Below are 14,034 nucleotides of genomic sequence, written 5' to 3'. Positions count from 1 at the left end.
ATACTTAATGTCATAGATTCATACTGTTAATAGTTGAAAGATTTGATCTTGGAAATTGTCTGATCTAGTCCCCTAATTATAGAGAAGAGGAAACTAAATCTCAGAAAGGAAGAAAGTGACCCAAAGTAAACATCTTTCTAGCAGCTAATCAAAAGCCCAAGAAAGAAATTTTTTTTCCCTCCAAGGGGAAGGAAAATCAATCAAGAACCAAACACTTAGTAAGCACAAACTATGTGACAGGAACTATTTAAGCAAATATAGTAATGCAATAGTTCCTGAACTCAAGGATCTTACATTCTTTTGAGGGAAACAAAATGTTTACATACAGATATACAAAGTAAATAAAAGGTAATTGGAGATGGGGGCCTTATAAATGACATTTGGAAGGATCAGGAGAAACTTCATGTAGGAGGTGGCCTTTGAATTGAACTATGACAGAAGGTAGGGATTTTAAGAGGCAAAGATGGGGAGGGAGAAGGTTCTGGGTCTTAGAGGAAAGTGTTCAGAGACAGAAGAAGGGGTGTTACATGGGAAAAACAGGAAGAAAACCAATTTTGTTGAACTGTATCATGCATGAAGGGATGTAGTATATAATGAATCAAGAAAAGGAGATTGGAAAAGTCTTTCTTTTTCCCCCTTAAAACCTTCTGTTTTGGAATCAGCACCGAGTCAGTTCCAAGACAGAAGAGTGGCACGGGCTAGGCAACTGGCTTTAAGTGGTTTGCTTAGGGTCACACAGCTGGGAACTGCCTGAGGTCAGATTTGAACCCAGGTTCTCCCAACTCTAGACCTGACTCTCTAGCCACGGAGTCACCCAGCTCCCCTTGGAAAGGTCTTTAAAAGTCAGAATCTGCATTTGATTCTAGAGGTAAGAAGGAAGAGATGTCTAGAGCAAGAGACACTACTGGTGGACCCTCTTTGGGGCACATCGTCCAAGGGTACTGGCCATTTGGGCAAACTGGGGGTGATGGAGGAGGTTGTCAGAGGGGGCACTTCTTTCCTTGGTTGCTTAGGCTCTGATCTTGGCTCAATAATCCCATTTCTTCCTATCCTAGTATACAGTCCAAATGCAGGAAGAACTGAGGAACTTTCAGGTGGATATGCAGAATCTGGACCTGCTGACTGAAGCTGCTAAGAGAGATCTGGAGGCCTTCCGTCACAGCGGGATCGAGAAGATCGACTACCCCAGCTTTGTTGCCCAGGTCAGCCCGCTACTCCCCCAGCTCACTCCATCCCCTTGGGACTGCCTTCGTAGCTCCTCAGTCCCTAGGTCTGTTCCCCCTATCTTGGACAAGAGATCTCTGGTCCTTAGCTTCCTCGACCTATCAAATAAAGGGGTCGGACTAGGTGACTTTCTGGGGTCTCTTCCATTTCTAGGGCTCCTAATCCTATGAGCCTGTGATATCCTCTTCGAGTCCCAGATGCTCCTACATGGTCTCCTAGAATACTAGAGCTGGAAGGGTTCTTAGGCTTCATGCCAGAGAGGAAACCTGGGACAGAGGTACCTGGGAGAAGAGAAAGAACTGTACAAAACCTGGGCTTGAAACCTACTCCCAAATATGGATTGACCTTGCCCGGTACAGCCCTGTGGAAACCCACGTTTTAGGGCCCCCATTAACTTATCTGTGTTGCTGATTTGTTCATTTGTGTCTGACTTGTCAGGACCCCATAGACCATACTCTCCATACGTTTTTTTTTTTTTTGCAAAGATACTGGAGAGGTTTGCCATTTCCTTCTTTAGTGGATTAAGGCAAAGAGAGGTCAAGTGACTTGCCCAGAGTAACACAGCTAGTAAGTGTCTGAGGCTAGATTTGAACTCAGCTCTTCCTGACTCCAAGCTATATCCACTGAGCTGCCTATCTTACTCGTCTGCAGAGTGGAGTTAATAAAAATCTCAAAATCAGCCTTACAGAATTCTAGTGAGGCTTTCCTCACTTTGTTAACACACAGAGCTTCAAATGTGAGCTCTTATTGTTAGCTAGTCCAGTTACCCATTTTAGAGAGGAGAAAATTGAGACCCAGAGATCTTTTTCAGGTGTATCCATAATGATCTAAAAGTTCTTTCCACCAAATTCTTTCCTGTTATCAGTTAATGTACTGAATTGCAGAATGTCAGAGTTGAAAGAGTTCTTAGAGGCCATCTCGTCTAAGCCTTATCTTAATAAGAATCCTCTCTAGTCAATCTGTCTCTTCTTGAAAACAGTGGAAAAGGGAGGCAGACCCTTGCATTCTGGTGGGGAGGAAGGGCTGGCCCATTGCACTTTGGGATAGCTCTAATTCTTAATAAGTTTTTTTCTTATGTCAAGTCTAACTACATCTACTTATCTGCAGTTTAAGCAGAGATAAAATGACAACGGCAAGACAGTCTCTGCCTTCAAGGAGTTAACATTCTACTGGGGAAAATAACATTAATATAGATAAGCAAATTAAAAATGTATACTAAGTAATTTGTGGAAGAGAGAGCACCAGACACTTGAGAACTGTCAGGTCAGCCTCTCTCCCTTCCCTCCCCCCACTGCCCCACACTGGAGTTGAGCCTTTGAAGAAAGCTAGGAATTAGAGACATTGAGAAGAGGGAATGCATTCTAGACCCAGGGGACAAATTGTTCAAAGGCACGGAGGTGGGAGATGGATTGTTGTGTTCAGAGAACAAAGTCTGCCAGTTTGTCCGGGAACATAGAGTGCATGAAAGAAGGTAATGTTCAGAAAGCCTGAAAAGAAAGCTGGAGCCAGATCATAGAGGTCCTTAAATGCCAAACAGAGGTATGTAAAGCATTTTGTCTTCAAGACAATTGGGAGCCATTGGAACTGTTTGAGAGAGCAGGGCAGTGACCCGATCAGATTTGTGTGTTGGGAATATCAGTTTGGTAATTCTGTGGAGGATAGATGGGGGTGGGGGGAGAGGCTGGAGGAAGGGAGGCCAGTTAGGAGGCTATTGCGATAGGCCTGACCTAGTATGGTGTCTGTGTTAGTGGAGAGAAGGGGACAGATGTGAGAGATGCTGAAGAGGTAGAATTAGTAACAGAATTGACAGAACAGATTGGATGTGAGGATAAAGGGAAGTGGAGAGTTAGGGATGACTCTGGAAATAAGGAAGAAGGGAGGAAGTTTGTTCCTTTTTTTTTTTTAGCTTTATTTTTGGAGGGGGGAGTGAAAAAAAATTAGCTTTGTTGACTATATACTGAGTTTCAGATGCCTATGGACAATCCACACATACCCTGAGGGAGAAACAGATGGTATTGGGTACCAGACAGCTCCTTCTACTGCCCTTTCCTCTACTACCACTTTTTGGATCCCACTAGAGACAGCCAATGACCCAGAGTCCAAAAGTCTTGGGAACTACATCTGCAGAATCTCCTTCCCTTCTGAGCAACTTGGGAGCCTTTTTTTTTTTTGTATCTTTAGTGCTTTGATGTAAAGTACCTAATAAATGCCCCCCCCCATTCATTCATTCATTCATTCATGCGTGCAGGACTAGGACTCAGGAGAGCAATTCTAGCTAGATATGTAGATCTTGGGAGTCATCTGTATGGAGATAAAAGCTGAACCCATGAGAGCTGACGGAGATCACTCACTGAGAGAGTATAGAGAGAAGAGGCGCCAAGACAGAGCCATGCATGGGGTACCCATAAAGAGAGGGGTGGGACTTGGCTAATGTTCCAGTATTAGAGGCTCAAAAGGAGTAGCAGAGATAGGAGAAGAACCAGAAGAGAACAGAGTTGTGGAAACAATGTTGTGAAAACTGATGTGAGAAAGGATATCCAGGAGAAGAAGGAAATCAACAGTGTAGGATCATGAAGAGAGACTGAAGAGATATCGTGACTTTCTCATAAAAGCCTGGTTGAGCAAATAAGAGGTCACTGGTAAAAGAAGCAGCATGACCTAATGGACAGAGGTTGGCTTGGGGTCAGGAGGCTAGCCTTTTCTTGTATATACTAGCTAGGTGACCTTGGGTAAGTCACAACCTCTCAGTGTCTGATGATTCCTCAAGACTGTAAGCTAACAGACAAGTTGTTGATCTGTTCAGTGGAGGGAATTTTCCTACCAGAATCTCCCCATGTTGATGGTTCAGGTTGAGATTTTTCAATTTTAAAGGAAGAATGAACAAATAGTGTTGCATTCTTATTTCTGGGGAGGGAAGGAGAAGAGAAAGGAATATATTTAATAGCTGAAGTGATCTATAAAAACCCACTGAAGATATCAATAATTCTTTAAAAACCCTCAATACAATACAATACTGTGTATTGGTTCCAAGACAGAAGAGCAAGAAGGGGTAGGCAATGGGGGTTAAGTGACTTGTCCAGGGTCACACAGCGAGGAAGTGTCTGAGGTCAGATTTGAACCCAGGATCTCCCAACTCTAGGTCTGGCTCTCAATCCACTGAGCCACCTAGCTGTTCCATCAACAATTTTTTAAAAATTATTTTTATCTTCTTTTTTTCCAACTGCACACAGAAATAACTTGACATTCGTTTTCTGACATTCTGCTATCCAAATTCTCTCTCTCCCTCCCCCTCCCCAGGATGGCAAGCAATCTGATATGTTATACACACGTGATCATGCAATATGTATTTCCATATTTACACATTCAGGAAAAAAAACCTCATGAAGGGAATAAAGTGACAAATGGAATGCTTCAATCTGCATTCAGACCCTATCATATCCTTCTACGGCAGTGCAGAGCCTTTTTCATCATGAGTCTCTTGGGGTTGTCTTGGATCCTTGCCTTGTTGATAATAATTAAGTCATTCACAGTTGATCATTGCACAATATCGATGTTACTGTGTACAATCATTTATTTTTTAAAGAAAGGGCATTGGCAACCTTGGAGAGAGCAATTTCAGTTTAATGATATTTGGAAGCTGGATTGCAAGGCTTTGAAAAGTGAATGAGAGAAAAGGAAATGAGAGTCCGGTGGAATGTTGACAGCTTTTCCACAACTAGGAGCCTGGCTGAGAAAAGGAGGCAAGGATTTCAACCCACTGTTCCTATTTCTCTCCTCTGGGACCAAGCAGAAAAGTCTAATCTCTCTTTCACAGGACAGTCTGCAAATATTGGAAGACAGTTCCCCTGTTTCCTCCAATATTCTCCCCCCTAAACTCCCAGGTAAACAGCTGCTATGTCTGTCCCAGAGCATCACATTATTCCCAAAAGCTTTGCTATAGAGGTGCCTCAATCCCTGGCCTCGACTCCTATTTCTTGCCTGCCTGTTCTATAGAATCTGGGAACTTGATAACTCCAGAGATGCCTAAAGGTTAGAGCAGAAAGTCCCAGAGAGACAAGTCATGAGAACAGAGGAGAAGGCAGAGTGGGGAGCTCATTCCAGGGCTAACCTGCTGCTCTGTCCTTCAGGTCCAGAAGCCATTGGTGAAAATTGACATCTTGAAACTAATCAAGGAATTGGAGCAATTGGGTCAAGCCCAGGTAAGCCATGAGACTCCAGAGAACAGAGGTTTGGATAAGGCTAAGAGGATGCCTAGCAGGCAGGTAGGGAGAATTCCTGACACTCAGGGAGACCTGGTTTGAGGAATAATAGAGCCCATGACCTTGCTGGGGGAAAGTGGGATGGAAGGAAGAACCTTGTATTGGGAGCTAAGAAGACTCACATTTTAATCTCAATTCTTTACTTCTACTTGTGTGACCTTGAAAAAGTCACACACCTCTCTGATTTCAACTTCTTTATCTGTAAAAGGAGAGGTGGCAGGTTAGAGGATCTCTGACGTCCCCACTTCTAAATCCTGTGGTTTTATGGTGTATTGGCTGCGAGGGACCAATAGGAAGAAAAAAAATGTATTAAACTTTTCTGCTGGGGGATATGGGATGGGGAGAAATACTCAAAAGGTAGGGCTGAAGCCTTTCAAAGTACCTTCCTTAAGATATTGTTCAGTCGTGACCAGCTCTTCATGATCTTGTATGGAGATTTCTTGGCAAACATATTGGAGTGGTTTGCCATTTCTTTCTTTAGTGGATTAAGGTTTTGCCAAGGGTCCCACACCAGTGAGTATCTGAGGCCACATTGGGACTCAGACCTTCCTGACTCTAGGCCCAGCTCTTTATCCACTGAGCCACTTAGCTGGTTCCAACGCAGAGGTTAAGTGACTTGCCTAGGATCACACAGCTAAGAGTAAATAAATATCCGAGGCTGGATTTGAACTCAGGTCTTCCTGACGCCAGGCCCAGCTCTCTATCCACTGAGCTGCTTCTTCCTAAGGACACTGAGAATCTAATCTTGGGTCTGCCCCAAATACTTGGAGAATCTTGGACAAATCCTTTATTGTGTCTGAACCTCAGTTTCTTCATCTGTCAAATGAGGATTTGATTCCCTGGTTCTCAAAGGTTTCTTGTAAGGATCAGATGAAATAATAGGATGAAAAGTACTTTGAAAAAGGGAAAAACTGTATAGTGTTGCTATTATTACTTTCTTGATGTCCTGGATCCATCCCACTCCTCCCATTTTTGCTCCATCCTTCCAGAGTAACCCTGACCTGGGGCAGCGGCTGACACAGGAGGCTTGGGCTCTACAGGCCCATTATGAGGAAATGATCATCTTCATGCAGACTCACATGGTGAGTTCTGACACCTGAGGAGCAGAGGGCAAGGGGAAGGAGGCAGGAGGCTTGAAGCTGAGCTCAAATGGCCAGAACCTAAGAACCCTTGGGAACAAATATGCAATCCTCCACTTGTCATTGAAGCCCATCAGAATCTGATCCTTTCCAGTCTTCTCACACTTTACCGTGTTCCTTGAACTTTACAATCTAACTACATTGGTCTTGTTGTTCCCCTGGTATCCTAAATGTCATCTCTGGACACTGTGCCTTTGATAGGCTGTCCCTTCTGCCTGGAACGTTCTTCCTCCTTCCCTCTGCCTCCTGGCTTCTGTGGCTTCCCACCTTCTGCAGGAGGCCTGTCTAAGTCCTTCAACTCTTGGTGACGTCCTTCTGCCATTTCCTTTCCTTGACTTCCTTTGAGATTTTGTTGTTTGCAAGTTACAATTGTCTTCCCCCATAAAAAGCAAGCTTCTGGAGGGCAGGGTTTGCTTCATCGTTCTTTGAGGTCTCTGTGTTTAATAAATATTTGTCAGCTGATTGACTTTGTTCCCCTGCCTTCCTCTACTAACGGATCAGCCCCATTTTCTACTAAATAGGTAATGCTGAACCAAAGCGTCCATGCCCTGTCATCATCTGCCTCGCGCCTCCAGGTGCTGTGTCTGGGTTGGGGAGGTGGAGGCTGTGGGTTGGGGTGCCTGCCGTCCCCAAGAGAGCTGGGGAGTGCCTGGGAGAAATGTCACAAAGGAGCTCCAAGATCTGGGGTGTTAGCAGGCAAAGCTCCGAGGGAGGCTGGTGTTGCCCACATGCTCTCCCTTCCTGAGAGTAGGCAGTGAGGGGTGGGAAGGGGTTGTCACCTGAGGAGCAGGGTCCCTAGGTCAGAGTTATGAAGGCAGCCTTGCAATGCTCCTTGCCCTTAATATGTACCCCTCTGCCACCCCTCAGCTGCTGGCTTCAGAAACTCTGGTCAAAGCGAACTCCCTGAAAACTGACTTACCTACTTGGATCGAACAGATCTTCAAGAATGTAAGTTAGATGGAAAAGTTGGGAGGTGGGGATTGAAGCAGAGTGGGGTGGGAAGGGAGAAGAGGAGGGGAATTATGGATTCCAGCTTCTTCGGGTCACCCTGGAATCTGGTCTCCCAACTTCAGTCCTGGCTCTTGGGATATTTGAGATGATGGGTCTGAACCACGGGCATCCTTCTCAGGATACTCTCTTAGGTCCTTCTAAGAAGCAGGCATCCTTTCTTCTTCACAGGAAAGCGAGTGCTTCCTGAATCGAGAAACAGCATACTTCACCCAATACGTGGACTGGGCCAGACAGATGGTGAGGAGTGGGGACCCAGGGACACTGTAACCACGTCCAAAGTAATCTCTCTATCTCTATTTCCTCACCCACTAATCTTCTCTGCGTGTGCTGCTGCCAGATTAATCTTTGGGCAGGCAGCGAATTAGTCAATAGGCAATCATTAAGTATATACTATGTGTCAGATAACGTACATCAGTACTATGAGGATACAAAAAGAGAAAAAGGAAAGCAAAAAATCCCACAAAAGTCCTTCCCCTCAAGGAGTTCACATGCAAAGTGTGTACAAATTAGATATATACAATGTAAAAGGAAGTTCATCTTAAATGGAGGGCACTAGCAGTGGCGGAGATTGGGAAGGGCATCCTGCAGAAGCTGGGATGTGAGTGTGCTCCCAAACTTTTTATGGAGCCCCACTGACCCCAAGGTACCCATGCTATCTTATTTCCTGTCTCTCTCTACACAAACCCTTCCTAATCTCATTGTCCCTTAAGCACACCTTGGACCTTCATATCTCTTTGTCTTTAATTTCCATAAAGAACCCTGAATTTGGAAACAGGGCACTTTGGAAGCTATGCTCCAACACACCTGTGGAATTTTGGGCAAGGCTCTTGACTTATCAGTGTCTTATTTTCCATCCAGAGTCTAAGAGGGCAAGATAGGATGAATTCTAAGGTCCTTTGAGCTCTAAAATGTATGAATTTAGTTCCGCCTTCTCATTTTATAGCCAAGTAAACCAAAGCCCAGAGAAATGAGAAATTACTTGTCCAAAGTCATGTATTAGAAGATTGCAGGGCCACAACTAGAAAGGGTATTAGGGAGAGAGAAGTGGTATGGATCTCCTGATTTCCAGCTCAGAGCTCTTCCCCCAAATCCCACTGTAATGTCTTGCTGTCTTACTACTTCAAGATGGATGACTTGTCATCTTGACGAATGCTGTAAGCTTCTGGTTTGCAGATCAATTCTTAATGACTAAGGTGTTTTGAGAGCTCTTTAGGCCTCCTCATTGTGGCAATTGCTTCACATCAGTTAAAAGTCTGTAGGACATGCTAAACTCAGGTTGATTTTTCATTGTCTATAGCTTGTTTGAATGTCAATAAGAGGAGTTTAATGAATGTTGAACTGGTGAAAATAACCACATGGGAAAGTAATGGTCATCATCTATGGGCCCCTGAGCACGACCACATTCTGCTGCAATAGATTTAAATATTTCCCAGTTTAAAAGAAACTGTTCCAAAAGACTTTCTCTGCTAAGAGCAGAGACCACAAGGAGCACAAAGGAGTACTAATCACACAACCCAATACACTCCCCTACTTTCTTTTAACAATTCCTGTTGAAATAGATAGAAAACAGGATAGCTACTAAGAAACTGTTATTTGATTTTTTTGAAGCAGAAAACCAGGCAGCCTGCCTACATGCATATGTTTGTGCATGAAAGACAATCTGATATGTCAGAAAGGGAGTTGGAGACAGGACTGATCTGGGTTCAAATCCTGTCTCTGTCCCTTATAAGTCATGTGACTATAAGCAAATTACTTCATCTCTCAACCTCAGTTTCCTCATCTGTAAAAGGAAGATAATGGTATGGGTAGGCTGTCCCTATAAGGTTGTTATATTAAATGCAACAAGGGATGGCAAGTATTTTGCAAACCTTAAAGTGCCATATAAATATCAACTACTATTATTGTATACTATATATCTATATGTGCCTTTATCTGGCTGTGCTCATGTTCATACTGATGTGTGTACACCTGTCTATTCGAATCTATAAGAGTATTTTCCCCCTATGAACTCATTATGTCCTTCTATGTACATGTGTCCTGATGGCCATTCTTTTGCCCAACAAATATGCAAAGGAGTAGCTAGGTATTGGGTGCCAAGGGCTGTCAGTGACACAAGATGAATGGTCTCTGTTCTCATCTAGTAGTTGAGAGAAGATAAATATACAATTAGCTACAATATAAAGCCGGATAGGATAAGTGCTGTGTGAGTGGCACAAAGTGATTTAGGAACTCTGGAATGGGAGAGATCACTTCTGACTAGGGGGACAAGGAAGACTCCCTGAAGGAAGTGACATTTAATGGGCCCTGAAGAGTGAGTTAGAATTTTGGCAGGTGAGGGTTGGGGATGTAATAGTATAGTCGTTAATAGCAATAGCATAATTCTTGAGAGAAGAGATGATTTCATCTTTGTCTTTGTATTCCCAATCCCTAGAAGAGTGCTTGGTGTCTGGTAGGAGCATAATAATTATTTGTTGAATGGAATTGAATTGGGATGGGAAAGACATTCCAGAGTCTCTCTCTCTCTCTCTCTCTCTCTCTCTCTCTCTGTCTCTCTCTCTCTCTCTGTCTCTCTCTGTCTCTCTCCCCCCCTTTCTCTCTCTCTCTCTCTCTCTCTGTTTCTCTCTCTCTCTCTCTCTCTCTCTCTCTCTCTCTCTCTCTCTCTCTCTCTCTCTCTCTCTCTCTGTCTCTCTCTGTCTCTCTCTCTCTCTCTCTCTCTCTCTCTGTGTCTCTCTATTTTTCTCTCTCTCATACACACACACATACACATTTTCCTCCCCAAGATACTTTGCCTCTGTCTTAATGCATTTGTGTTTTATTGTATGTCATAGTGTGTTGTTGTTTCTCAAGGAATAGGAGTAGAGGCTGAAGGAGGAGTCAGAGAGACCCTTTGAGGGTTGCTGTGATGCCCAGTCTCTGGACTAGGGTCTCAGGACAGGAAAAGTCCCGAGAGGGGAGATGAAATCCTTTGCCCCAGCCAGAGCCCCTTAGGATATTCCTGGTACTGACTGCATGCCTCTGCCTAATCTGACATTTCTTAGGGAATCTACCCCCTCCTTCCTCCCAATAGGACACTTTTCTGTGGAGGTTCTAGAAGTCCCCTTATCCCCACAGGAGCATTAGAGAGGGAGAAGAGAAGGAGAATGGACCCTGGGATCCAGGTCCTCCAGACAACCTCCTCCTAAGTAGCCTTGCCTCCACAGGTCACTGAACACATTGCTACCTGCCAACCCCTGTCTGAGGCACTGGACAATGGCCGGGTGATCCTGTGTGACCATATCGCGAATCCCTGGGTAAATGGCCCTCTTCTCCCTAAAATCAAAGCAGTGAATGTTTATAGAGTGCCCAATTTGTATGGGGCACACTGGAGATGCAAAACTAGCATTAAGTGGCCCTAGCTCTTTAAGAGCTTATATACCCCCTGGGGCAGCTAGCTGGTACAGTGGATAGAATGTAATGCCTGGAGTTGGGAGATCCTGTGTTCAAATGTGGTCTCAGACACTTCTTAGCTGTGTGACCCTGGGCAAGTCACTTAACTCCAATTGTCTGGCTCTTACTGCTCTTTTGCCTTGGAACCGATACTTGGCATTAATTCTAAGATAGAAGGTAAGGTTTTTTTTTTTTTAAAGCATATATCCAAGAACCATTCCCCCATACTCTTCCCCCTCATTCCTCGAGGGATGGAAGCAAGGATGCGCCCAGAGCATGCCAGCCTTGGGTAGGATAAGAGATTGGTGAGGCCACAGGAACATGGAATCTCTGTGTTTGGAAAGGACCCCAGAGGGCATATAGACCAATGTGTAAGGGCTATTTGGCCTCCACTCCAAGCCATGCCTCTTCCTATCCTTTCTCCCTGGGACCCGCGTGTCTTTGGAGATTGTTTCTCTGCCATATTTGCAGACAGGATGATCTCCCCATGGCCACTCTACTAGTTGGGCAGAGGTGTTTTTGGTGGGGCCCTGGAGTGAAGTGGACCCTTTTCACTTGTCTGAGCCCGTGTATTTCAGAATGCCTTCTGGTTCTGCCTGGCCTGGTGCACATTCTTGCTCATTCCCAGCATCATCTTCGCCATCAAAACCACCAAGCACTTCCGACCCATCAGGAAACGCTTAAGGTGAGGGGCGCCTAAGGTCCCAGAGTCACAGGGGGTCATTAGGGAGTCATTTTGTCCAGCCACCAACTCCCAGTCACAGAAGCTGATCAGGGCCCTAGAACATCCCAGGAAGAAATACAGCTCTTCCTCTTACAGACCAGCCTCCATCCCCTCTGAGCCTCAGGGACACAAGGTTTTCCATAGGTCTGGCCCATTTGGCCTCCTCATACAGTTTACCCCACCTGAGGGCAAGGTCTGCCATTCTGGGGGATCCGGGGGAGGAAGCGGGGTCTCTCTTGTCCCCAGGCTCCCAGAGATGAAGGGAGGGGAATGAGACTCCCTAACATCCTTCTCCCGGCCACAGCTCCACCAGCTCTGAGGAGACCCAGCTTTTTCACATCCCCAGAGTCACGTCACTGAAACTGTAGGATCCAGGGTAAGGAGAAAGATTGCTCTGTATTCCAGGGAAAGAAGCCTGGAAGAATGAGGCCACCAAGCAGTAGGGCTCCCAGGAACCACGCCTCCCTGGCACAGAAGCCTCCCTGGGGGAGGGCAGAGGGAAAGAAAGAAGGGTTTTGTCTGAGCATCCCTGGAGTCTAGGGGGTCTGATGTTCTAGGAAGCCAGAGCCAAGGGCTTGTCTTCCCCAGCTTTGCTCTGTAGCCAGTGCTAAGGAGCCCTCACTCAGTGTTTCTCTACTCAGCCTCTCACCTTCTTCCCTTTCAATTCTCAGCCTTTAATAAGCGACTTCTTTCCATTTTCGTGAATGAAATCATTGGCCATTACCTTCGCCCAGCTTTGTCATGCCTCCGTGTACTATTCTGAACTCCTCAGTTATCCAGTGTCACCTGTTAGTCTGGCCTAGAGGTTCCCCCCACTAGAAATTTCTGTACCCCTTTAGTTCTAAATCTGTACCCATTCACGAGCCTCTTCATCTTAATGTTACCATCCCCCCTCTTCCTTCAGCACCATCCCAGCCCTTTTCAGCTCCCCTGTAGTCTCCTCCCCCTCCTGGAACAGCCCTGTAATCTACCCCCGTTCAATTATTCATTTGTCCTTGCAAAATTTTATTAAACGTCAGCTTTGTTGCAAGGTGCTCTGGCGGTACAAAGATGCATAAGATGCGGTCCTTGTCCTTGGGGAGGTCAAAACTTACTAGGGGAGAGATGCGTAGTTCTAACCCAAAGGAGAAAGGCAAGGCGCACATCAAATGCAATGAGAGAGCGCTTCCAGCCCAGTGGAGTGGGAAGAGGAAGGACAGTTTCGAGCTGAACCTTGAAGGATGCTCAGGATCCCAACAGCCTCCTTTGCCCCTTGCCTCATCCTGTCCCTCCATTTACAGCCTCATTGCTTAGCTCTCCCTTCCTCGGCTCCCTCCTGCTTTCTTCGCCATTGATTCTCTGTAGACATAGCCCCCCCCCCCCAGTCCCAAGCACCCCCTCTCCTCTCCTCTGAACCTTTCATAGGTAGATGAAACCAGTCCCTAGGCAGGAGACTCTTTCCCTTTTAGACTGAGGAAAAAGAACCCAGCAGGGTCCGGGCTCTCATCGTTTCAGCGTACACTGAGCCTTTAGGAGTAGGTCGTGCAGCCCTGGCCGGCCCTGATTATTCTGTTTCTCTTTGCAGCTTCTGGGAGAGCCTGGATTTTTGCCCAGACTACCCTCGCCTGCCCGCTGCCAGAGGGTGAGGCCCAGGCTGCTGATCTCCGAGGGGAGGACTCCTAAGTCACCGGCCAAGAAGCTGTCAGCTTTGGGCTGCCAAGATAAACCTTTACCTGCTCCCTCAGTTTTGCTGCAAGCGCTTCCTAGGAAAGGGACCTGGCCGGGGGGTGAGGGGTGCTTCCTCCAAGGCTGCTCAGGAGCCAAAGGGACTTGGTGGGCTTCCCATGGGACTCAGGACCTTTGGCTCTGTTCTGGTTTTCCTCCTTTTCTCTCCCTTCTTCCCGGCCCCCTCGTTCCTCTCTTTCCCTTTCTCCTCCCTGTGCCCACCTTGGGGTGACTGTGTACATCTGGAATATAGAGGAGGGTAGTGGGTGCACCTCTGAACCATTAAAGTGTTTCCACTTTCCCAAGTCTCTGTCTTTGGTCCTTGGAGCCCCAGCCCTTAGTCTCATGCCCTGCACTAGAGAGGAAGTGTTCACGCCAATGTTTGCTGAGTTCAGAATCTCAGGGCGGTGCCAAGGTCCGGGAGGCACCATCCTGGGATGATTACGTTTCATGTCAAGGAAAGAACACAGAGTTAAAAGACCTGGTTTGGAGTGCTGGCTTTGGCAAGCTGTGTGCCTCAGTTTCTTCTGCTGTAAAATGAAGGAGT

At 46.0% G+C, this 14,034-nt stretch overlaps 1 protein-coding gene across 2 annotated transcripts in view; it reads left to right on the top strand.

Moving 5' to 3' along the window:
* Window positions 1-13,788, top strand: part of PROM2 (prominin 2) — a 49,159-nt gene extending 35,371 nt beyond the window's left edge. The window contains exons 16-25 of one of the 2 annotated variants that reach the window (XM_007476546.3): window positions 1,056-1,202; window positions 5,352-5,423; window positions 6,473-6,565; window positions 7,144-7,197; window positions 7,490-7,570; window positions 7,802-7,870; window positions 10,834-10,923; window positions 11,638-11,744; window positions 12,088-12,159; window positions 13,348-13,788. In XM_007476546.3, coding sequence (XP_007476608.2) covers window positions 1,056-1,202; window positions 5,352-5,423; window positions 6,473-6,565; window positions 7,144-7,197; window positions 7,490-7,570; window positions 7,802-7,870; window positions 10,834-10,923; window positions 11,638-11,744; window positions 12,088-12,151 — 777 coding nt within the window. In that variant the 3' untranslated portion in view covers window positions 12,152-12,159; window positions 13,348-13,788. The remainder of the gene's footprint in view (window positions 1-1,055; window positions 1,203-5,351; window positions 5,424-6,472; window positions 6,566-7,143; window positions 7,198-7,489; window positions 7,571-7,801; window positions 7,871-10,833; window positions 10,924-11,637; window positions 11,745-12,087; window positions 12,160-13,347) is intronic. The other variant, XM_007476547.3, reaches the window with a different exon arrangement.
* The last annotated feature ends 246 nt before the right edge of the window (window positions 13,789-14,034 follow it).

This window comes from Monodelphis domestica, chromosome 1, assembly GCF_027887165.1.
Source record: "Monodelphis domestica isolate mMonDom1 chromosome 1, mMonDom1.pri, whole genome shotgun sequence".
NCBI classification, from domain to species: Eukaryota; Metazoa; Chordata; class Mammalia; order Didelphimorphia; family Didelphidae; genus Monodelphis; species Monodelphis domestica.
This window is presented reverse-complemented; position numbering and strand designations above follow the sequence as displayed.